The sequence below is a fragment of the Hemicordylus capensis genome, chromosome 9 (assembly GCF_027244095.1).
Source record: "Hemicordylus capensis ecotype Gifberg chromosome 9, rHemCap1.1.pri, whole genome shotgun sequence".
NCBI classification, from domain to species: Eukaryota; Metazoa; Chordata; class Lepidosauria; order Squamata; family Cordylidae; genus Hemicordylus; species Hemicordylus capensis.
Genome location: NC_069665.1, coordinates 1054182 through 1078736, shown reverse-complemented (window position 1 = coordinate 1078736; position 24555 = coordinate 1054182). Strand labels below are relative to the sequence as shown.

The window sequence follows — 24555 nt, the reverse complement described above, 5'->3', positions numbered from 1 at the left end:
GATCCCATCAGAATCTGCCACGTTCCCTGCAACACGCTCTCTAGCATGCTGGCTATGAACATGCTTCAGGGCTGCGAGGCCTCAAATGGTGCAGTTCCTGAGCTTAGTCCCAAGGGAAAGCTCCCAGCCCCAAGCTGAGCTGGCCTCCCTTTCTCTGCCCTGTCTCAGCTGTGCTGCCCTACTCGGCAGTCCACGTGGCTGCTACGGTGGGCCTGCTCCAGGCTTTGCAGCATCAGAGGCCTTCATAAGCTTGCAAGGACAAAACAATGCTGAGCGATACAGACCCACTTCCTCGCATCAAGGGCATCTTGGGATTTTTCTTGGGGTAGCAGACTCGGTCTTCAAATTGCGACACTTCTACGGATGAGAATTCATGCACTAGCATTAGCAGGTGAGACATCTTGCCTGGGTCATTTGGGGTCACTACTGGACTCCAGCGGTTTGACGACGGTAAGGGCCTGTCTTCATCTGCAGTTCTTTCACTGCAGTTCTTATTCTTTTAAAAGTAATGTTCCGTTTGCTTTCTCTCTCTCTCATCCCTCAGCATCCCAGGACTGCTTGTCATCTTGTATATTCCTTGTATATGTCTGTCTTCTCCAGTCAGGATTAGGTCTTGTGGTAGCAAGCATGAATTGTCCCCTTTGCTAAGCAGGGTCTGCCCTGGTTTGCATTTGAATGGGAAACTACATGTGTGGACACTGTAAGATATTCCCCTGAGGGGATGGGGCTGCTCTGGGAAGAGCACCTACATGCTTGCATGCAGAAGGTTCCAAGTTCCCTTCCTGGCATCTCCAGATAGGGCGGAGAAAAATGCTATTTTAATGCCTTTATACAAATCTATGGTGTGGCCACATCTGGAGTACTGTGTACAGCTTTGGTCACCGAATCTTAAGAAGGATATTTTAGAACTGGAAAAAGTACAAAAGAGGGCAACCCAGATGATCAGGGGCCTGGAGCACCTTCCTTATCAGGTGAGGCTACAGCAACTGAGGCTCTTTACCTTGGAAAAGAGGTGACTAAGGGGAGACAGGATCGAAGTGTATAAAATTATACATGGAGTGGAGAGGGTAGAGAAATTCTTCTCCCTCTCTCACAACACTGGAACTAGGGGTCACCCCATGAAACTGAAGGCTGGGAAATTTAGGACCGACAAGTGGAAGTACTTTTTCACACAGCGCATAATCTATGGAATTCCTTGCCATGGGATGTGATGATGGCCACCAGCCTGAATGGCTTTAAAGGGGGTTTAGACAGATTTATAGTGGACAGAACGATCAATGTCTACTAGTCTGATGGCTGTGGGCCATCTCCAGCTTCAGAGGCACGATGCCTCTCAATCCCAGTTGCAGGGGAGCAACAGCAGCAGGAGAAAGGGCGTGCACATACCTCTTGCCTGTGGGCTCTCCAGAGGCAACGGGTGGGCCACTGTGGGAAACAGGATGCTGGACTAGATGGGCCTCTTTGGGCCTGATCCAGCAGGGCTGTTCTTATGTTCTTATGAGAGAGACGCCTGCCTGTAACCTTGAAGAAGCCACTGCCAGTCTGTGTAGACAAAACAGAGCTAGATGAACCAATGGTCTGACTCAGTAGAAGGCAGCTTTCTATGTTCCTATGATCTTCCTTCCAAATGGCCATGGAATGCATTGAATTTCCGAATGGCCAATGGTCATTTGGAAATTCCATGTGCTCTTATGGCCCTTTGTAAGGAACCAGGGCAGAAGGTTCCAAGTTCCCTCCCTGGCAGCATCTCCAAGAGAGGGCTGAGAGAGACTCCTGCCTGCAACCTCGGAGAAGCTGCTGCCAGTCTGGGTAGACAACACTGAGCTAGATGGACCCAGGGTCTGACTCAGTAGAAGGCGGCTCCCTGCGTCCCTTCTTTGGGACAGGGTTTGAGAAATGCTCAGTGGCTGCTGGACAGTCACTGGTGCTGCAGTCAGGAGCCTTGTCCCTCCTTGTGACTGGCTGCATTGCTGTCCCACCCCTGTGGACTGGGCCAAGAAGCACCTTTCCAAGTTGCAGTGGCCCCTGCGTCGTCTACTCCAGCACCCCTCCAGTGGCTGCTGCTGGCATCTCCCTGCTGTTCCTTTTTAGACAGCAAGCCCCTTGGGACCGGAAACCAACCCTTTTTGTTGGGTGAGGGGGGGAAGACAGCATATATAAGTGTGAATCGTAACCAGAAGTCTTGTGTCCCTCCCTTGTGCCAGGTGACCTTGTGTTCCAACACTGTGAAGACATATGAGACGGCCCTGGTCGTGGACGTGAAGGGCAGTGGAGAAGATGTCCTGGCACTTCCCATTTCAGCCAGGTATGGTGGTCACTCTCCCTCCTGCTGCTGCCCAGACTGTTAGGCTGCCCCTGCAACTTTGCAGCATTGTGGTGCTCATTTGCCTCAGCCTCTGGATGCAAAAGGAGCAGAAAGGGAGAAGGAGCTTGAGGCTACTGCAGGAAGAGCACCTGGGGTGGAGGGGGTTCAGGAGGGTCCTGCAGGGGTTGCTCCTCTCTTCCGCCCCACCTGAGAGCTGCTCCACCTGCAGGCAGTTCAGGGGAGAGAGGAGCAACCTGAACTGTTGCTGGGAAGCAGAGGCAACTGCACCTCCTTTGCAAGCCCTGGTTCCTTGGGACAAGTTGCTCCTGTGGCATACCCACTTGCATGTGAGCACATCACCTCCAAAAGGGAAACCTGCCTTCAAGACCTATTTGACACCACCTCCTTAATGAAGGAGTCTTTCTGGGACTGAGGAAGAATCCCAGCATCGTGCCAAGGGGTCCCTTGGAGAGTCAAGGGGATAACGGAACCTGGACCAGATGTCTTGCAGTTGCGTGAGGCCAGGTCCTTGCTGGGTGGCATAGAATGAATGGAGGAGGCTTTGGCTGCTGGCAGGGCTTGTGCTGACCAAGGGATGGCCTTGTTCTGGAGGGCACAAGGGGCACAGGTGTGGGATGATGACTGGCCCGGGCATGTGGGCCGTGGGGTGGGAAGGGCACTTTTGTCAGCGATCCTTTGAGGGCTAAGATCCTCTCACCTTCCTCTTCTTCAGTGGCGCCAAAGAAAAGAAAAGAAAACAGAGAGGGGCTTTCTTCTCGAGACCCTGTCTGCAGTCTCCAGCCCTGCCATGACTGTGCAGCTAGGGCTCAGTAGTTCTCAGAGGCCTTTTGAAGGGGCTTTGCGGAACCAGGGCGAGCGAGGCACAGAGGGATTCTGGACTAGCTAGGAGAGCTCCCTCTCTGCTTGGGGCCGAGAGTCCATAGCAACAATGCCCTCTCCCATTTGAGAAGGCTCTCAGTAGCCCCCTTTGGACTGGCAAGGGGCTGAAGCGGAGGGAAAGTGGCTTGCCCAAGGTCCTCTTGAGCATCTGTGGCTGGGACTGGGACTCATTTTCCAGGTCCAGTTCGAGCTGCTTTCAGTGCAATGGGCCCAGTCCATCTGCCTTGCTCCTGGTCGTCCTCTTCTCTTTCCTTCAACTTCCCCCAGCATTTTCTCTCTGTTTATTTGCTGTGTTGCTTCGTCCAGGTGCATTGCACCTCAGCTGCATGTGGCTGATCCCACCGTGAACTTTGGCCGCTGTTTCCTGCAGTACCCCTATCAGCAAATGGTGAAGCTTGTGAATGACAGTGACCTCCCAGGGTGCTACTGTGTCCTTCCCCAGGTGGGTTCTGTGGGTCCCCTTTTACTTCGGTGGGGGGTGGCGTGGGTGGGGGTGCTTGATGGTAGCAGGAGGGGAGTTCCCACTCCAGATGGATCAAGGGAGCAGGCTGGGGTTCCCATGAGAGGCGAAGTGCTTGAACGGATTTTTCAGAGCTGGGATGGCCTCCCACACACAGGTGTAGATGCTGCTGGGAAGGTTTTGTGTCCCTTTCTGACAGTGTCCTGAGCAGAGCTCTTGGGTGTCCTGCTGTTTTCTAACATCCAGTTTAAGGATATCTGACTCTTTCCCCCCTTTGAAGCCTTAAGCTAGCAAATTCTCACAAAGAGTGCTAGAAAGCATGCAGTGGAGGGTCCTGCAGGGTGGCAAGCCAGCCAGCCTGCTGCTGCTGCTTCCTCTTCAGGAGGAGGTTCTGCCCCGAGGCCTCCACATCCCTCTGCAGGGGGGCGTGGGGCTTGTGTGTGTGTGGACAGAAGGAATTGTGGACAGCTTAGCAAGTGAGAAGTGTCGGGCAGGCAGTTCTGAAGACTGACGGTGGTCCTTTGCTCTCCACTCAGGAATACGAGAAGAGCCCCCCAATCCTGCACTCTAGCCCCACACCTTCCGGTATTATCCAGCCTCATGATGTGGTTGACATTCCCTTGGTGCTGGAAGTTCAGGAGAGAGGGCAGCAGGCGGTGACGGCCTCCATCGCCATCTTTGGGAGTGAAGACCTCCCACTGGTGAGTGGCCTGAATGGGCTGCTGTTTGTCTCCTGGCAAGTCGGGTGGCTGTGTGCATCAAGGGCAGGTGGAAAGGTCCCCGCAGGGCTCTTTCACTGGTGAGAGTGGCTGGTTTGCTCCAATCAGCAGGTGCACCAGGGAAGTTCCTGGGGAGGGACAAAGGTGTGGACTGAGTGGGATGGATCACACAGTGTGTCACCTGAAGACTTTCCCCAAAGGCCTTTGAGGATGGGGGTGGTGGGAGGAGCAGTCCAGCTACATCTGAGGACCCCAGGTGGAGAACCCCTAGATTAGCATGTGAAGGGCAAACCCCGTGAGACTTGGAAGTCTCAGGCCTTGATGGGGCAGGGGTATCCCCAAGTCAGCACCCCCACCCAAAAGACCCTGCTCCTAGCAGGGCCCTGCTGTGACTCAAAAGGGTCACAGGCATGCAAAACAAGGCACAGATGACCATTGGAGCCTAGAGGAAGGCACCTCAGAGTGAAAATGCATCTTAAGTTACCCAGGTGCCAAACCACTGAGGGTTTTTAAGGACATAACCAGCACCTGAAATTGAGCCCAGAAACAAAGATGTAGCCAGTGCAGATCGCACAAGACTGGGGATATTTTGAACCCAGGTCTTGGGATGGAAAAGCAAGCCCTGGGTCTGGTCAAGGTGGGAATGTTGTGCTGAACTGAAACTTGCCAACATGAAGATTGCTTAGAAGCCTCTCACTCCCCTCCGACACCCATTTTCCTCCAGTTTGGTTGTGCTCAGGAGAGAGTGCTGACTCATTCCCAGCTTTGATCTGCTTTCTCTTCTTCCCTGGAACAGATGATCCAGCTGGTGGTTGTTGGAGAAGGCCCTGTCGTTTATGTGCATCCTGCTAAGCTAGATTTTGGCAGCATCCAAGTTTTAGAAGATACTTCTAGGGTTCTCTACCTTTCTAATCAGTCGCTTATCTCTGCCCCATTTGAAGCCCAGATGGTGAGTAAAGCCCGGAGTGGTTTCATCATAGAAACTGGGGTGAGAGACTGTAACCTAACCGTGCCCTGATTCGATGTGGCAGCCTCTCGTAACATCCTATCCAAATGGAAAGTGATTGGTTCCACCCCATGCAATCTGTGATTGGTGACTGGCCTCTGAGTATATTAGACCGGGGTAGTACACCTTAAGCTGTCCAGCCGTTGTTGGACTACAACTCCCATCATCCCCAGCTACATCTGGGGATGATGGGCATTTTGATACAACAGCAGCTGAAGAGCCTCAGGTTAACCTCCTCTGCATCAGAGCGTCACTTTTGGCCAATGGCGCTCCTTTCCCTCCCTTTCTTGTTATTTCCCTTTCCCTCCATATGGTGACGGTTCTTGAGAAGTACCAGAACCTTCGTCAGCCTCTGAGAGGCCCCAGAATTGAATGCTCATGGACTGCTTCACTGGAAGCCCCCCTCCCTGCTCTTCTCAGTGGGAGTGGATGGTTAGTTCGTGCTGATGTGGCCCCTGCTGTGTGTGAGGCCTGGGGAGATGCCCTCCCACAAAGGGCGTGAGCTGCTGCGACTGGCCTCTCTTGGCAAACGGGGAGGCATTCCTAAGAACGGTTCTGTGGAGGGCTGTGGTCCCCAGCGGAATGCTGGGCGTGAACCTGAGAAGCCTTTGGGAGGGCATCAAAGGGCCGCTTGTTCCCTAGCAGTAAGTGGGAGCAATAAGCGACTGCACAGAAGAGAGAGGGGCTGCCCTACACTCTTGCCGCGGAGGGTCGTGATGAACTCGGGAGCTGGTGGTTCAAAGCCTCAGCAATGAACTCCCTTAGGCAATCGATGGTCAGCCTCAGTGCCCCACCCGTAGTATGGGGATAACCATGGCTTGCCTGAAAGGGTTTGTGTGAGGATCACTGAGTCAAGTATGCGCAGTCCAGCAGGATGGGTCTTCCAAGAGGCATGGCCCGAGCAGGGGTATGGGTGAGAATTTTCTAACAGAAAGCGATCTCCCTCCTCCTCCAGAGCCCCTGCACATCTTCCCAAGACCTGTTGCGGGGAGTGTTAGCTATCTGGGCAGTGAGTCCCTTTGATCTTGTTGTACTGAACTGGCATCGGCGTAGAGGGGGCTGCTGGGACCCCCAGCTGCGCTGGCAACAGCTGTGCCACTGCCTCATGCCTCCCTTGCCAAGTTGTACACTGCTGAGTAGCTATTCATTCATCACCCCCTCTGTTAATTACTGCCAACATTTAACCAGAAGAGCACTTGTGCAGCCAACAAAGCGGCCACAGAGGCCAGCCCACATTCGGACTGGTTGTACATTTTCACAGTGTTGGTGGATTTGATCTCTGGGCGTCGGATTATCTGATGGTGCCAGTGTGAATCAAAAAGATTCACATGAGCAGGTCTGGAAACCTATAGCTTAGCTGGCAGAGATGTGATATCCCTGCAGTTATTTGAGAAATTTATTACTGCCTTCTAGTTTGGTCCAGCTCCTCAGAGAGCTTGCAGAGATGTGATTTCCAATCCTAGTGGCGCCATGAACCAAGAGCTTGTTGCAGTCTAGTGCAGGCATGAACAGAAGATGGACTGCACTTCACTGGTGGACTACTGGTCAGTTTCATTGGTGGCCACCTAGATTGCTGGGATTTTGCAAAGAATGCTGGACTAAGTGTGCCTGGATCCAGTTAACAAGGAATTTGTGTTCTTAAGCAAGAGCAAAGACTCAGGATCACAGGACACAGATTCGTCGTAATGTCTTCACAAGAGGCCCTTGGCACGTGTTGTTGCTTTGGAAATACAAATATTACATACTCTAGAAAGTACAGAACACATTGGTGGAACAAGCCAACAACACTGGCTTAGTGTGTGGTGGAAGAAATCCCGGTTGGAAGACCAGCAGGTGAATGTGGGCGAGGTGCCCTTGTACTTGGCCGCCTTGCTGAGCCAACATCAGCCATCTTAGAGTGGATGTATGGTGGCCTGGTGCAGCGCCCAACTACGTTTGCACCTCATATGTGATCCCTTCCTAGTCCACTTACCACCATGCACACGGTTTCCAGGAGTACACATGGCTCTGAATCTTAGCTGGTCGCTCCTCAGACTAACTTCCTTGCTTGCAAGAATGCAGACACAAACTGTGGTGCTAATCCAGGTTTATTAAGTAAACCTTAGTTAAAGTAGACAGTGGCTCCATGTGATGTCTGAACTCCCCCAGAGGGGTGTATGTGATAATAAAATAGGATGATCCTCGTGCATGCCACCCTGGGGACCTGGGTAGAAGGAGAAACAGGATATGACTGCTGGTGACCTGCAGTGTTACAGGAGGAAATAGATGATATTTTGCACTCTTAATGTGCTAGAATAATTATGATAACCTTCATCTTATTGTGAAGTATGTTAGCAGATGGGGGAGAGGGGTGGGTGAGTTTTCTGACTTTGCAGCCATGCAGCGGATGCCTGGGTTGGGAGGTGGGGCTGGAGTTTGTGTGTATTTTGTTGGTCCAGAGGAGGAGATTCAGGGTGAGGTGAGGCACTCCATACAAAGCTTGGCTTGATCACACAGCACAGGCCTTTGCTGCAGGTACAGCAACCATGGACGGCTGGCCCAGCCACGCCTTGCCCTTTGGAAGGCGAATCCTCCTCCTCTCTGAGCAATGGCGGCACTAGAAGTCAAGAGCCCCACCTGGGACCTGCCCCATTTCTGCACTAGTGATGACTTCTAGAGCCCAGCACAGAGGTTCCTGCTGCCAGGATCTTCTCTGCCAACTGCAAACCTTAAATGGAGGGGAGGTCTGATTCTCACAGCCCTGTGGGAAGGCTGTGTGTCTCCCTCTTTAACGAGGTCTACCTTTCCTCCACTCGGTTGGAATGGATACCTGGTCCTGTTTGTCACGTGCCCATCAGCAGCTGCTGCGAAGCCGAAGCCTGTCTGGTTTCTGGGCTGAGGAGCCTGCCAGGGCCTCATGTCACTCCAGGCCTCAGGATCCCGCTGGGCAGTCTTGGCATTCGGCTCCTAGGGAGCAGCTCCTCCCGCCGTGGGCATAGATGTGTCTGTGCTGCCATCTCTGTGACACACAGGAGCTCCTCTGCTGTGCGAATGGCGCCTCCTTCGCGTACCAATTATAGGAGCTCCCACGATGCCGTTCCTCAAGGCTGCTATTAGGAGGTGTGGCGGCTGCTGCCATCCTCCTTTGGGAGGGAAGTCATAGTGTGGACTCTGAGGCTGCGACTGAGAATCACAGAGTGGTGGGGGGGGGCGGGACTGGCGGGCCCTCTGCTCCATCCCGTCCCCCCACCGCCCTGTCTGGTAGAGCTACCCAACCCACAGTTCACCCCACGCAGGGCAGACCTCCACTGTGACTGTGGATACTGCTTTGAAGTACGTATGGCGTAGTGCAGGGCTGCTCAACTTTGGCCCTCCTGCAGATGTTGGCCTACAACTCCCATCATTCCTGATTGCTGGACACTGTGGCTGGGGATGCTGGGAGCTGTAGTCCAAAAAACAGCTGGAGAGCTGAAGTTGAGCAGCCCTGGTGTAGTGCCATGCTGAAGGTGTGTTGGGAGCTGCAGGGGATGCAGAGGTGTCAGACACAGGGTCCCTGCCCAGATGTGTGGGAGCAAACCTCCTCCAAAGGGGATTCTCCTCCTCCTGCTGCTGCCTCTGGCAAACTGCATCTCTGGGACCTGTGTGCGCTAAAGCCCTTTCAGCCAGAGAAAGGTCTTAGCACTCCTTGACGGCTGGAACTTGCCTTTACTTGCCTTTATAGAGTGGGGCCACCAAATGCTTACCAAGAGAAAGGTGTTGCCATGAACATCCATACTTATTGTATGGAAAAGAAAATCCCTTTCAGAAATGTGGGCTCTACAGCATTCAGCCCCCTCCCCCTCCCCAGCCCAGCCCTAGACTGGGTGTACATGCTCTTTTCTCCCGCCTGGCACTCGCCCACTGCAATTCCTCACCGTTGGTTCCATTGGCATTGGTCACCTCCTGCCCCATGTCAAGGACTGACGCTACCTGACGGCCATCAGATTTCACCCGTCTGGGGCAAGGCTGGCAGCACTCCTGAAAGGAGGAAGTGGGTGCTGGTCGCAGGCTCAGCCCCCTTGACTCTCCTGCCTGGGAAGAGAAGGCGTGCTGGCTGCAGCTTGCCCTGCGACCCACATTGCCCAGCCCCAGGGCCCTTGCTTCCCTTGCCTCAGCAGTCATGCAGGAGAGTTCCCAAGAGGCCTGTTTCCCAAGCCATGGAAGGAGGAGGTTTGGGGGTGCCCCACATCCTCATTTTGTTCTGCTCATGGCACCTCCCTGTTCATAATCAAGAGGACCCCCGACAGGTCTTGTCGGTATGGGTGATGAGGTGACTGGTGTGGAGAACTTCAGCTGCTGCAGGTGGCAAGTGTCGGGCAGCCAGGGTGCCAGGCCGGGAGCATGGAGACCTACAGCTGAGTCCCTGGCCAAAGGCGGGAGTCTCGCCTGATGCTGGAGACCAGTGAGGTGGAGTGAAGGGGAGGCTTCCACAAGGGCAAGCTGGGAACAGAGAGGGAGATCTGTTCATGGATGAGCAGCAAAATAGCCTTCTGCTCTGCTGTGCTCCTCTACACACACCCTTCCTGGGGCACTGAGTCAGCAGCTTGCATGGATTGCATGGAGTCTTGCACAGAGAGAGAGAGAGAGAGGTCTGTATCCCTGAGCATCCGCGATATGGGGCACTGAGGCCAAGACTAGCTTTTGGGTTGTGTTTCAGGCCCGCAGACACTCACTGTGGAGGATTGAGCCCAACCAAGGGATTGTCCCTCCCGAGTCTGAAACAGCACTCACTCTCGTCGCAAACCTGGATGACACGGTGCTCTTCCAAGACTGGGTCAACCTGGCCATCAAGAACAGCAATTCCTACACTATCCCCGTCCAGGCCACTGGCATCGGGACCACCATCGTCACTGACAAGCCCTTTGCTCCAGCCATCAACCTGGGACCCCATTTCAGGTAGGCCCACTCTGTGGCTTCTGGTGCCCTGCTTAGCAACGGACACGCCCAGTTCAGGCAGCGCCGTCTTTTGGGAAGGATGCCAGGCTGTTGGTCTTCTTTGCGCCTTGCAAGCCTTTGTGGTCATGGTGCCTTTTTGTCACAGCTAGAGGTAATGTGTGCTCCGGGGCATCTAGAGGAAATATGTGGTAGTTCTTTTAGATTTTATTTATGTATTCAATTCCTAAACTGCTTTTCTACTTGTGTACTCAAAGCGATAGTTAAAAACATTGTATAAAATGCAGTGGAGACAATAAGAATATCAAGCAGATTAACTCACGGTAACCAATAACCAAAAGAAAGTGAAACAGCAGCGAGATATCAGCAAGCAAAAGCTTCTGGGGGGGGAAAATGTTTTTTTCTTTTAAAAAATAACATTTAGTGGGAAATGCCCCAACGCACTGTTCCCAGGACCCTATGGGCCAGTTCATACCATTGGAACCATGTCTGGTCAATGTTAAATCCTTGATTCAGCATTTGGCCCGTGTGCTCCCAATTTTTAGTCATGTGAACCTGGAAATCTATGGTGATGCGGGATCGACACCACACCAACTTGACATTTATCTCAGCTCATGAATCTAAGGACTAAAATACAGCTGTTGATCCTGGGTAAATGTCGGGTCAGTGCCGATCCCGCATCACTGAACGTTTCCAGGTTCCCACAAATCTAGGATTTAACATTGACCACACATGGTTCCAATTGTGTGAATTGACCCTGCATTTCATAGACCTCCCATCCTATGCATTTTGTCTTGAGAGAAAGCCCCACTGAATTCATGGGGATGTACTACAGAGTGAACACTCATGTGGTCACGCTTCATGTATTGCAGCTGAATGGGCCACAGCTGATGCTTCACGAGCCCCCCAAAATCAGGCAAGCCCTGAACCAAAGGTTGTCTATCATACTGCAGCGAACATGGAGGCAGATTCTGAATGTTGCCACTTCCATCCCTCCTCTCAGAGGCTGCTTAAAGCACCAAGAGAGCTGCTGGATGTAAGGCAGCAGGCCACAAGTTGCTCTCTGCTTATCCCTAGTTGAAATCTCACTGTTGTTTGGGGAGAACTGAACAGCTAAACGGGGTGCTTGCTCTCAGCCACGCGGGTGTTCTTTGCTGAGCCAAGACTGAGTTCCTCTCTGCCCCATTCCTAGTTTGGACCCCTGCTGCTATCGCTTCATGATCACCAACTGTGGGCGTCGCACCCATCAGCTCTACTGGATGACTGAAGGCTTCCAGCCATTTCGCCCGCAGAACAGTCTTCCCGCCATCAACACAAATGCAAAAAGCAAGAACTCCCGTTCCAGGGCTCAGCCCCAAACTCCGACGTTTAAGCTGCAGCCCTTGAGGATGGAACTGACCCCGGGGAAGTCCATGGAGATGGTCCTGGAAGGATCTTCTGACACTCCTAAGGTAGTGAGACGTGGACAGGGACCCCTGTGCCCCGCTTAGGTCTTTTCCAGTGGCATTTCAAGTGGCCTGGTGTTTGTCCCAGAAAACAACCAACTTCTTTTGGAGATTGCTGGAAGTTGCCATAGTAGCATCAGCTGTGTTTTATGCTTGAGCACGACTACTTGTTGCTAAGGGTTTTACTTGTTTCTATAGCTACCATATAGTCCATCTCTGAAATGCCTTCTCCACCCCGCTACAGTTTCTCTACAGAGAAATCTTCAAGGTCCAAGCAATTCTCCATCTCCCAGTGACTCTCGGAGTGCTTGGTCTCAGACTTCAGTTCATGGGTGACCACGAGAGCCACTCTGGACCTTTGTGAGCATTTTTGTCAGAGTAAAAGTGATGCAGCGGCTGGCCAAGGTCGCCTGCTGTGCTTGAGGGGAAAGGCGAGTAGAGGTGGACTGAAGGCGAACTCCCATGCAAAGCTGCTCGAAACGAAGCCGCTTCAGTGGAGCCGCTTCCACTGCCCTACAGGTTGATGATAAAGAACTATCCGATATGGTCCATTTGAACCTTTTAGTAGAAAAGTGTATTCTGCTATGTTATGTATATACATAACATAGCTTTAAAAAAGGGATAAAATCAGCTTGGTCATGGTTGGAAGCATATTATTGCAAGATGCAAATTAGAATGTTATTTCAATTAACATCTGTAAAACGAGACGGCACAAATAGAACTGGGCCTGGAAAGCAATCTGAAGTGCGTAGAAGTCTGTGTCCTAGTGTGGCTTCTTTAGGATCACAGGGGGCGTGCCCAGAATACCAGCTGCTAGGGAACAACAGCGGGAGGGGGCCATCGCCCTCTTTCCCCACTGGTGGGCTCCTCAGATGTTTCTGGTTGACCACCACTGTGTGAAGCAGGACACTGGACTGGATGGGCCTCGGTCTAATCCAGCAGGATTCTTTTAAATTCTTATGGAGGGTGAGACATGCTGTCTCTGTCCTGGGAGTGCCAGATCAGCGAATGGGCTCAGAATCAAGGTGTGAAGCCAGGCTGCATGCGATTCAAGGGAAGTCCTGTGCCCAGCAGCAGGCAGCAATCTCACTGGTGAAAAGAATCACTGAGGCCGAGAGCCCAGGCTAGGGTGCCAGGCCAGGCCAGCTCCCAAGAGGTCCTGGCTGTGGGCGGGACTAGGGCTTCTCAAGCGTGAGTCCTCAGATGCTCTTACAGGGCCTCGAGTTTACTATAAGGGTTTGTTTTTAACTGGAGTTCCAGTGTAGGAAACATTAGGTCAGGACAGAATACCCACGGAACGTTTGCTGGAATGAATCCTATGAGCAACAGGATCCAGACTTCTGGTGGAGTTTGCTTTATGGAATCATAATCCGTTCTAGCATCACCTTTCCAGGATTGTTTTCAAAAGTCAGCCCTTGAGGAGTACCAAAAGGAAGACGTAATAAGACCCCAGTGTGTCCCTGTATGGCAACACAACCCTGTGTCTTGTAGGTGTCTGGTAGTGCAGAATGCAATATGTGTAGTGCCAGTAGAAGGTCCATCTGCTGAAACACATGACATGCTTTCTTCCATGAACCGATATTAAGCTGCTTTATACTGTGTCAGACCACTGAGTCCAGGATTGGCTGAACTGACTGGTAGCAGTTCTCCTGGATTTCAGACGAATTTTTCCTTGCCCTACCTGGAGATGCTGCCAGGAATTGAACCTGGGACCTCCTGCACACAACGCCACGCTCTACCATTGTGCCAAATGAAGCACAGCTGCCTCTTCTTCTTGGAGCTCCATTTGCTCCTCTCTCTCCTGCCCCACCCCAGCGTTAATGAGAGCCGTGCTGCCTGCAGGCTGGCCATTCATCAGGTAGAGCTGCATGGTTAATGGCTCAGCTCTACCTGACGAATGGCCCGCCTGTGGGCAACGCAGCTCTCATTAACACTAGAGTGGGAATGGAGGGAGAGGAGTTCCAGGAAGGAGATCCAGGAAGAGAGATCCAGGAAGGAGAGGCAGCTGTGTCACCTTTGCTCCCCATGCCATTGGCTTTTTAGGGCAAGCCACTCCTGGTTGCAGCTCTTCCCATCCTTCTAAAGTGTGTGCCTGCAGACGGTGTGTCCCATCATCATCTCAAGGGTGTCCTTCTTGCGGGATTTGTTCGGATGATAAACTGTGATCCTTCCATGTGCAGGTAGTGAAGGAGAGGCTGCTGTGTCATGCCATCATAGGGAAGCAGTCTGGGAAGGAGCTCATTATGAAGGTGGATGTCCTTTGTGAATTCATTGCACCCATCCTACAGATTTCCTCCAAAGAGATCACTTTCCGAGTGGAAAAGGTCAGTCCAAGAAATATTTTAAATAATCACAGGCAGGTCAGCTGGACAGCAAGGAATGGAAGCTGATCTCCTGGTTGATTCTGCTGCCGTACACCATGATGAATGGTTTTTTTCCCCTCCCCAGAACCCCACCGATGTCTTGACGGCACAATACGAGCTTCTGACCTTGAAGAATATTTCCTCTCTCCCGCTCAGAGTCCTCCTCTCCTTGCAAGAGCCCTTTGCCCTCTGCGACACGGACCATGAGATGCTGCCAGCACCCGATCAGGTAGGGGAGCTCTCTTTCCACTTGACGCCTCTTGGCACGGCCTTCTGTGTAAGTTCTGGGACCAATACAAAGCAAGGTGCTGCTGGCTCTGACACCCCGAGTGCTGTGCAGCATGGAATAGCCCCTGTGGCTGGATGGACAGCAGCCCTTCTCAAAGGCGGGCTTCTGTACTGAGATGGAAAGTGATCGTTTCTTTTTTACCGCGTCTCTCCCACTTCAGCCCTTACTGATGGATGTTGGGGAGATGTATCACCTCTGCATCAGGTTTGACCCCCTCTATAGAGATGACCTGTGCAGTCGAGTGGCAGAGGATCTCCTGACGATGCGTTACCTCGAACACCCCCATGTGGACCACATCAGCCTCCGGGGAGAGGTGCACTTCCCAAACCTTCACTTCCAGACTATGGATCTGAATTTTGGCTGCATCTTGAATGACACAGAAGCGGTCCGTAATGTCACAATGACCAACTGCAGCCCCCTTCTTGTCAAATACCGCTGGTCCTTCCTGACTGATGACCTTGAGATGCAAATCAGGTGAGCAGGCAAGGCATCAACTCTTTGCCATTTTGCCGGGCATTGCCAGCCATTCCAGTTTGGACAATTGTTTCTTGAGGAATTGCTTCCAGTCTTGGAAAGCCAAGAGCAGCATGTGCTGGGTGGATCCTGCCAGCCACGTGGTCAGATCTGTGCATAGCTTAGACCCAATACGCTCCGGTTTGGGAACCTTCTCGTTTCCAAGTGTCTACTTAATTTCCGGTTCTTTGTTTGTTTTCATCTAACCTTTCTTTGGTTGGCATGTCCTAGCAACTTCCTTTGAAAAATAAACCACTGCTGCCATACTCGAGAAAGCTTAGACGTGCAGCATTCTCTGCAGCGACATCCGAGGACATCTGAGTGTGGGTTATCCTCTCCACGTGGCTCAAGGGCTCAAGGACTATGTAAATTAGGCAAGAGCCTTTAAGAGTTTGGGGAGCATAAGCTGGCCCAGTCCTTTTAGTCCTGTGCTGACTCATGGCAGAATTCTTTTCCTCACTATTTATCTTCTGTTGTTCTTTTAATCTTTCTTATTGGTCAGATACTTAATTCTGTATGATATCTTGCTCTTTCCAACTCCTGTATTGTTAAAAAAAAGAAGGCGGCTGTTTTTCGTTATTCCGTTTCTCACCCCCACCCCACCCTGCGGGCTCCAATCTTTCTCTATCGCTCTCCTTCTCATTTTCCTCTGTTCCTCATGGAGCAGAGCCAGACGTCTGAAGCATATTTTGATGCCTAAAGGGAGGAACCAGGAGGGTCTCCCTAAACAACTAAGAGCTATCAGCTCTGGCTGCATGGAGCAGGCCTGCCACCTGTGAGACTCGGAGCAGTGCGGTGGCACAGAACAGGGTGCGGGCGGTCTGGGCCAAGCCTTGGCTTTGCTCCCAGCCACTCCGAGTGACCTGTGGCAGCCCGATCAGCGCCCCAACTCCAGTGACGAGGGCTCAGCATTGGAGGCACAGGCGGCAGTCCCCAGTACGCGTGGGAGCCTCTCCAGAGGCAGATGAACTCGCATACTCACCCCTGCCGCCAGGGATTCAGGCCTGTTTCCAGCGAGAAATGAGGGTGCAGAGGCCTCTCAGCCACCAACTACCAGAGCAGCCCTACAGGAAGCAAAGAGTAGAGCCAGAACGTCGGCCATGGAGTCCCTACAACTTTTGGTGAGATCTGTCTGTGATGGGGGGGGTGTCATCGGGCACCCAAGCTCTTCACTCTGACCTAAGGAAGACTTTTCCCAAAGAGATGCCCCCAGCCTGGCAAGCCTGTTTTTTAAATACCCTGGACTCATCCTTTGAAAAACTGAACAAAAAGAAAACTAAAAAAAGGGGGCGGGGGAGGAGGGATCACTCTTCTTTGTCTTCTTCAACCTCCAAATCTAGGAGCCCTACCCCAGGAAAGGCAAAAAGAAAGTCTAAGCAGGGCCCAGGTAGTGCTTATTCCTCAGAGCTTTCAGGCCCGGACTCGCCTTATCCATGATGACCGCCTACTACAAGGAATCCGATCAGGCCCCCACAAAACCCAGGGTCTATTATCCCAGTCATCCCTGTGGACATAGACATTGAGATTATTCCTAACAATAACAATATTAATGATAGTACACCTACTATTCCAGCTGGACAGGTCCCAGATGTAGAGGAAGGTAAATGGTCTGGAGCTGAGGAACTAGACAACCCGGAGGCACCTCTGAGACTTTTCTAGCAGGTTGACTTTTGCCCTCTCATGAACAAGGCTATTTTAACTCTGGGGCTACAAGCGGTGCCACCTGCTGACCCGGTCACTCCAGTAACCAAAAGTGCATTCGTTTTTCCTAAGCCTGACCACTTGGCACTTCCATGACCGGAGCCCTTTATTGAGACCATAAAGGAGGAGTAGCAAATTCCAGCTTCTAACAGAAAATCTTTGGATTTTGCGAACAAGTCCTACTCTTTTCTGCAGGAAGCGTCTAACATGCTCGAGACCCCTCCCACTGACACTCCAGTGATCGCCCTTTAATTGGGGGCGGTGTTACATTAATGGCTGCATTAAATCTGCATTAAAGGATCTGCATTAATTAAAGGATGTGACAGATAAACGGTTAAAAGTGGCCATGTGTATGTCACATGATGCAGCTTCTTGTCAATCAGGACCTCTGCAGCATCTTCACTTCTCTCTAGAGCCTCCCTTATTTGGCTGGATGATCTCATCCAGGATCCACCAGCTGACCCAGCAAAGCTATGCAGACAACTAGTTAAGATCCAAAAGGCACAGACATTTATTTCTGATGCCATGCTTGACTCTGTAAGTTTTGCTTCCCAAGCAGCTGTGTCATCTGTGGTCGGTCTCAGGAATCTCTGGTTGAAGTATTGGCAGGTGGATCCGTCATCTAAAACCAACCTCACATTGGTGCCATTTGATGGCAGTAAGCTTTTTGGCAAGGGGGCTCTTAAGGACATCCTTGTGGAGTCAAACGACAAAAGGAAGGTCATGCCATCTACTTTTCGTAAGCAAGAGCGATTTCCATCAAAGAAGCCTTATCAACCATTTCAGTCTTTTCATTCCTACAGACCCTCATTTCAGGGTTGTGACCAGGAATACAGATCTCAGTGCCAACAGTGGAACTACGCAAGACCCAGCTGACCATTCAACAGTGGCAGAGCTACAACCAATATCCAGTCCAGGATGGGAAAACAACAATCATGACTCGACCCACACAACACTGGGGGGGTCACCTCTCATCATATCTACATGCATGGGAGCTCTCAACGGCAGATGGTTGGGTGCTGGACGCAGTGGCTACCAGATACAGGATAGAATTAGAAGTCAACTCTCGAAACAGATTTTCCCCACTCCAGCTTCTCGCTCACCTACCAAACACGCAGGCCTTTGGGGAGCAATCAGGTATCTGCTCGACATCGGGGCAGTAGAGTTGGTCTCAAAACAGCATCAGGGGTATGGCATCTATTCTGTTCTCTTTACAGTATCCAAGAAGGATGGCTTCCTTTGGTACCCAAGAAGAACAGCTCCCTTTGGGCAGTCCTGGATTTGAAGTACCTAAATCATTGGGTAAAGAAGCACAGATTCAGAATGGAATCCCTGAGGTCGATTGCAGAGGCCCTTCAGCACCGGGACTTCCTGGCATCAGTCGACCTCAAGGAAGCCGACCTCCACATTCCGATCCTTCCCCTCAGTAGTCATCTTCTTTGTTTCATGTGCACAGGGGTTCACTATTGGTACCGAGCGCTACCATTTGGCTTGTCATCAGCCCCTCGCATATTCACAAAGATCCTAGCACCAATCATAGCAACCTTCACCTTCAAGGAGTCCAGGTATTTGTGTATCTAGATTATTTGCTTATCAAATCCCCGTCACTGCACACTGTCCAGCAAGATCTCAGGGCAACACTACAGGCACTGGAAAATCATGGTTTCCTTATAAACCGTGAAAAGAGCCATTTAAATCCTTCTCATCACCTTTTGCACCTGGGCATGTTAATAGATACGCAGAAGGACAGACTATTTCTACCTCCAGAACATCTCCAGACCCTACAACTGGCAGTCTCACAAGTCATGACCAACAGGACTGTTTCTCTACTGGCCTTGTCACAATTATTGGGTCTGATGGTGCCTGCCCTGGATTCAGTACACTTCCACTTGTGCCCACTCCAGTGGTGTCTCTTGCCTCACCCTCAGGACATAGCAGCGAAGTCGAACAAGTTAGTGGAAGTGCCCCCAACTGTTTTGTAATTTCTACATTGGTGGATGAACTTCAGGAACCTGTTGAGAGGCAAGGAGCTACTGAGTGATAGTCACAACAGATGCCAGCAGCTGGGATTGGGGGGTGCACTGGGTACATGGTCCCCTGCTGAACGCGTGCACAGCATCAACTGGCTGGAGTTGCGAGTGATCAGACTAGTGCTTCTATCTTTTCAACACACCTTGCAAAACCATCACATGTTGGTGAAGACAGAAACATCACTGCAAAGGCCCATGTAGACAGGCAGGGTTAGGGTTAGGGTTAGGGGCATGATCGAGATCTCTGTACTCAGAGCCGACTCTCCTGCTTCAATGGGTGGAACAGCACCTGTTTTCCATTACAGTGCATCATGTTCAGGGCGACCTGAACTCGGTGGTAGACTGGCTGAGCCAAAAGGCCCTGCTACCAGGGGAGTGGGAATTCAAGCAGTTGATTTTCCATCTGATTACAGCCCACTTTGGCAGTCCAAAGGCCCATCTCTTTGCAACTCCACACAATGTGAAGCTTACATGTTTCTTCACGAGGTTCCACTGCAGACAAACGGAGGAGGTGGATGCACTGTCAGCTTCCTGGCCAAATGTACTCTTATATGCCTTCCCACCAACTCCTCTTCTCAGCTGTCTGCTTTGAAGGATATGCCTTCTAAGGACAGAGGTCATTGTGGTGGCTCCATATTGGCCGCAGAGGCCATGGTTTGCAGAACTCAGTAACCTGTTGATGTTGTAACACGTAATGCTACCTCAGGGGACCTACTGTCTCAAGGCCTAGTACATCATTAGGATCCAGGCTGGTTAAAGCTAGCTGCCTGGAGACTGAACAGCGCCTATTGAGGGCCCATGGATATTCCAAATCAGTTTTGGACACGCTTTTGGCATCATGGCAGGCATCGACTAACAGGATATACCAATGCACATGCAGGGCTTTCCTTCCTTCTGCGAGGAACTTGGTTCCGAAAGGTGAAGCTACAATGAAACATCTGCTTCAGTTTTTGCAAGAAGGGCTTGAAAAAGGGTTGAGGCAGAACACATTAGAATGACAGGCAGCCTCTCTCTGGTGGGACTAATTGCTGGTGTTTCCAGAGGGTCATTACAGTCCTATCCCATCTGAGACGGTTTCTCAGAGGTGCAACTTTACTGTCTCCCCTCCTGGGATCTACACACGGTCTCAAGGGTGCTCCAAGCTCCACCTTTGGAACCATTGCGTACTATAACTCTCAGGATCTTGTCTCTTAAGTTAGCCTTCTTAGTTGCAGCTACATTGGTGCACAGAGTATCAGAGCTCAGGTTATTCTCTGTACACAAAAACCTCTGCGTTTTCTCCAAGGGTTCAGTCAGACTTATTCCTGGCCCCTTTGTACATCTGAAAGTGCCTTCCGTTTTCGATCAGTCACAGAACATTGTTCTACCTTTGTTTTGCTCTCAGCTGGTACATCAGTTAGAGAAGGCATGGCATAAATTGGACAGATGTCTCAAAATATACATGCAGCGTACGGAGCAATTCAGTCACAGGATCCTTGTTCGTCTCTTTCCTGCCAAGTCAATGGGACAACCAGTCTCCTCGACAACCATCGCTTGGTGGATCAAAGCGTGCATTCATTGGCATCAGCATATCGGAGCACCCAACAAGATTTTCGCACATTCCACAAGAGCGGCTGCTGCTTCAGCGGCATTTTCCACAAATGCTCTTTTCCAAGAGATATGTCGTGCTGCCACATGGAAGGTGCCCTCTTCCCTTTCAAGACACTAGAAGCTGGACTCTTATGCCTCAGCTCAGGCATCATTTGGCAGACGGGTCTTCCAACAAGTGCTTCCCCTTGAGGAGGTCTGAGTGTTCCCTCCCAATCAGTGGTTCTTAGGGCTGTGGGATGTCCCACTCAGATGTCCTCAGATGTAGCTGCAGAGAAAGGAGCATTGGTCAGTTGCCATGAAGGCTTCTTCTGACAGCTACATCCAAGGGCATCTGGACCCACCCTAGGAGTACTTGCACCTACTCATGGGAAATTGGGAGGCAAAGAGTGGCTGTGTCCTTTCTCTTCATAAAGTTTTGTTAACTTACAAGTTTGTGTTTTTTCCTCTGTGAAAATTGGACTTCTTTTCAAGGTTACTACCATTCCACTACTTGGCCTAAAAGAACTGGTCGGGCTTCTCCTCCCCAGGCTCTTCAAGGCTCTCGGCTAATTTACATAGTCCTGCCTCGAGCCACATGGAGAGGAGGAGAGGACAACCCACACGCTCAGATGTCCTCAGACATCGCTGCAAGAAGAAGCCTTCAAGGTAAGTGACCAATGCCCCGTTCTGCAGGCTGGTCCACACACTCATTAGCTGGGTAGGGCAGGTGTCCTCCTCAGGTTTGGGAGCTGCACGTGCTCCTGTTTTGCAATTATGTGCTAGTGAACTGCCAGGTAGGTGGCAAGGGAAGGGAGGAGGGTTCGCTCCCACCCAGCGGTTGAATGAGGCTGGAGGAAAATCCCTCCACCCCAGCGGGAGCCTCCCAGGCTGCCCCTTTCCCCGCCTCCTTCCTGACTTTTTGCTCACACGCGATCACAAGCCGGAGGCGCTCACAGCTCCTGAACTTGGGTGGGACACGGGTGGTCCTCCCCAGTCCGTGATCACGTGGACTCACCTGGCTGTGCTTCAGGGCTTGCTCCATGGCTGCGGCCTCTCCCCCTTCCTCCCCATCCCCACCGTGGGACTGCCCAGCATGGTCCTGGGTCCGTGGACAATGAATGGGGTTGCACGGCATGCTGGGGAGACAGCATGATTTCGGTAGATCTGCTGCTGCCCAGCGCCGTCCTCCTCCATCACCCACCACAGACGAGCCAGTGCTGGAAGCTCCCCCAAGCGGGCTCCGTGCAGTCATTTTAATTACAGCAGCAAACGGATTTTCCACAATGCCCCAGGAGGCCCAGCAGGCTCAAGCCACCCGGCATTGACGGGCTGCCATTCTGCATGATGTCAATAAGCCCTTGCCCTTGGAGAGCAGGAGCTGGCCCAGCAGAGAGGCCCCTTCGGAGGGAGGAGAGGTGGGCACCGAGGGGCAGGGGGCGGCTTGATCCGGGACAGTGCTCAGCACCTTCTTCTGTCAGGTGCTGAGTGCGTGCCCTCCCTCTCTTTCCTCTCCCTCTGCAGTCCAGAATGGTGGTTTCCTTAAGAGTGGGAAGGTGTGCATGTCATACACACCTTAAATCAATGCCGAGGGCCCTGGAGCATCTGATGCAGGATGGAGGAGATCCAGGAGGCAGGGGGCTTTGTTCCTAGGGAGCACCCTCACGGCAGTCACTGCCTCTTCCCCATCCTTGGTGCATGTGAGGCTGCTGCTTGGACTGGGAAGGCTGCCCAGTTGGACTGGGAGAGCCTGGGAGGAGCTGTGGGAGGGCTCCTGGAGGTATAGGAGCGCGCCAGTTGCCTCAGGAGACATGGCCAGGGGAAGGGCGGGCAGGGGCCTTAACAACCATCAGACCAGGCTGGTTGGACAAGGGTGTGTTCTTGGACCCAACAGCTCCAGGTTCCAGGGGAGGGGGGCAGGTGTGGAGGCACCAGACTGCTTTGCTTGCAGTGTCTGGATTCCTCAGACCGGCTACGGGAAAGAAAGAAGGTATGCCATGATGGGGACCCTAACCCTAACTGGCTTTCAGAAAATGAGCATGGCCCGTTTTTCTGCACACAGTAAATGGACACGTTTTGGACATTTGTTTCCGGGGAGGCAGAGGTCTTTCCTGCATTTTCCCAGTGCACAGACCAGAATATGTTGCTGCTGGGTTTTGTGCCCAGCCCCAGACTGGCATAGGCAGGTCCCCGCAGGCCCTCCTCTGGGTGTCTCGGTGAGGCTCTGCCAGTCTTGCCTCTGTTGCCCACCTGGAGGTGTGCAGGAAGAGTGAGAAGAGGGGCCCCTCTCCCTCCGAAGAGCCATCAGCCCAAGACCACTAGCTTGGTTCCGTGAGAGTCTCCAGCGGCCAAGGGAAGGCAGCACACCCTCGGCATGGTGGCCTCCTTGGAGGACCAGCTGGTAGCCCTTCTCCTGCTTCCCCTCCCCTGGCAGGCAGGCAGGCAGGCAGCTTCCCGGACAGTTGAAAGCCCAGGAGGAGGGGAGCAGAACTCTGGGGGCTGCCAGGCAGAGGGGCGACAGCCCCCCAGCTGCCCTCCACTCCTTGAGAAATGGCTGGAGTGGGAGCACTTGCCCTCACTGCCACCAGGAGCCAGCGGGCCGGCTGGGTCTCCCCTCAGGCTTCCCGCCTGACCCCAGTGCTGCTTCCTTGTTACTCAGAGGGGCTGCTCCAGGAGGCCTGAGCCTCTCTCTCCCGGCCACGGCAGGTCAGCATTCCGCATGCCTTGGCGTCTCTGCCCCCCCCCCCCAGCTGCTGCACGCACGGTGCTCAGGCGCCTGGCCAGCATCTCGCAGGGCAGCTTGCTGGCCTCCTTTGGGCCCTGGCGGGCTCCTCCGTGGCTCCCTCTCGCTGGGGCTCTGTGTGTGTGTGTGTGTGTGTGTGTGTGTGTGTGTGTGAGAATGAGCCGGCTGTGTGGTTGGGCCAGCTCCTTGTGCAGGCACACCTGACTCCCCAGAGCCCGGCCGGGCCTGGAGGCAGCCTCCCAGCTGTTCGCACCCCTGCCGGGCCCTTAAGTGGCCAGGGAAAAGCACCGCTTGTCAGATATTATTTCTGTCCTGATACCATGTGTATCAAATAATTGCATCCAGTTAATGCAGCTTGACAGTTGGGTAGCAAAAAACCAGGTCACGGCTCTTCTATCCACTCTGGGCCTTTCATCGCAGTAACTAATTGTCAGTCAGATTAACATCTGTTTTCTGCTAGGGGTGAAGAATGCGATTTATTTAGTTTTATTTCTGGACCTTGTAATGAGAGCAGTGACTTTTCTGGGCTTTCATCTAATTATTCCGTCTTAACCTTTCGTTTCCCCCCTTGGGAATGTGCACATGGAGATGCTCTCTCCTTCTGCATAAAGTACTCCGGGATGATGCCTCCCTCCTGGGTGCCGGGCGAGGGGGAGAACCAGGCTGCAGAGAAGCCCAAGTGCCATTTTGTGCCACAACAAGCCTCTCAGGGATGATGGTGGAAGATCCACCTGAGAAGGAGCAGAGCAGCACCACGGCTCGGATGGGGGGACATGAAGCCAGCTCCGTTTCCCACCAAAGCCCCTGGCTGGGATCTTGCCGTCAGGGGCAGCCAGGAGGGGGTGTGTGCTTTGGGGAGCTCCACTGGCTCCTCCCTCTCCTACCCCACACTCCCTGCAGGCTGGCCATTCTTCAGGTAGAGCTGCACAGTTCACAGCACAGCTCTACCTGACGAATGGCCAGCCTGCAGGCCGTGTGGCTCTCACTAATGCTGGGGCAGAGAGAGAGGAGCAAACGGAGCTCTGGGAAGGAGAGGCAACCGTGCCTCCTTGGTTCCCCCCCCCCCACTGTCTCATTAGGAGGAGCTGCCTCTGGTTGCGGCAAAATATATTTCAGTTGCCCCCCCCCCGCCCCCACACCCCGGCTTGGGAATGGGCCATGACTGAGTGACAGAGCACCTGTTGTGTGCCTGGAAGTGCCCAGATTCAGGCTTTTGTTAACGGCCCTTGCCGGAGACCCCGGAGGCTGCTGCTGGTGGCCGTGGGTGGTGCAGGGAGTTCGTCTTTGACTCAGCCCAGCAAAGCAGCTTTGGGTGCTCAGCTGGATTCCTGGGATATGTTCTCAACCTGAGGAGCACTTCCGGCGATTCCAAAGGAAACTGGAGAGAAGGGGGAGAGGAGAGAGACTGCATATATATGCCAGCTCTGTGGGTCCCCCTCTCTTTGTCTAACGCCCATGGCTGTATCCTGCGCTCTAAGAAACGTCTGCTGTGGTGGCCCTGGGCAGTACTGCGGATGCTGCTGCTGCTGGGCGTGCAGGAAGCTGCAGACCCCGGGGCAAGTGTGCCCCTTGGTGGCACGGAGGAACGGGGTCCAGGGCAGGCG

The 24555-nt window shown here is 52.7% G+C and overlaps 1 protein-coding gene across 9 annotated transcripts in view; it reads left to right on the top strand.

Annotated features, from left to right (window-relative positions):
- HYDIN (HYDIN axonemal central pair apparatus protein) overlaps positions 1–24555 on the top strand; it is a 156822-nt gene that overhangs the window by 36047 nt on the left and 96220 nt on the right. For 6 of the 9 annotated variants that reach the window (XR_008311281.1, XR_008311282.1, XR_008311283.1 and 3 more), the window contains exons 15-23: positions 2205–2305; positions 3512–3647; positions 4202–4366; positions 5181–5333; positions 10066–10304; positions 11494–11752; positions 13927–14070; positions 14195–14338; positions 14559–14872. Coding sequence is in view for 6 of the 9 variants with exons in the window: in XM_053271217.1 (XP_053127192.1) it covers positions 2205–2305; positions 3512–3647; positions 4202–4366; positions 5181–5333; positions 10066–10304; positions 11494–11752; positions 13927–14070; positions 14195–14338; positions 14559–14872 (1655 nt within the window). In the remaining 3 variants the exon portion in view is untranslated. Of the gene's footprint in view, positions 1–2204; positions 2306–3511; positions 3648–4201; positions 4367–5180; positions 5334–10065; positions 10309–11493; positions 11753–13926; positions 14071–14194; positions 14339–14558; positions 14873–24555 lie in introns of those variants that run through there. The other 3 variants (XM_053271219.1, XM_053271221.1, XM_053271218.1) reach the window with 3 other exon arrangements.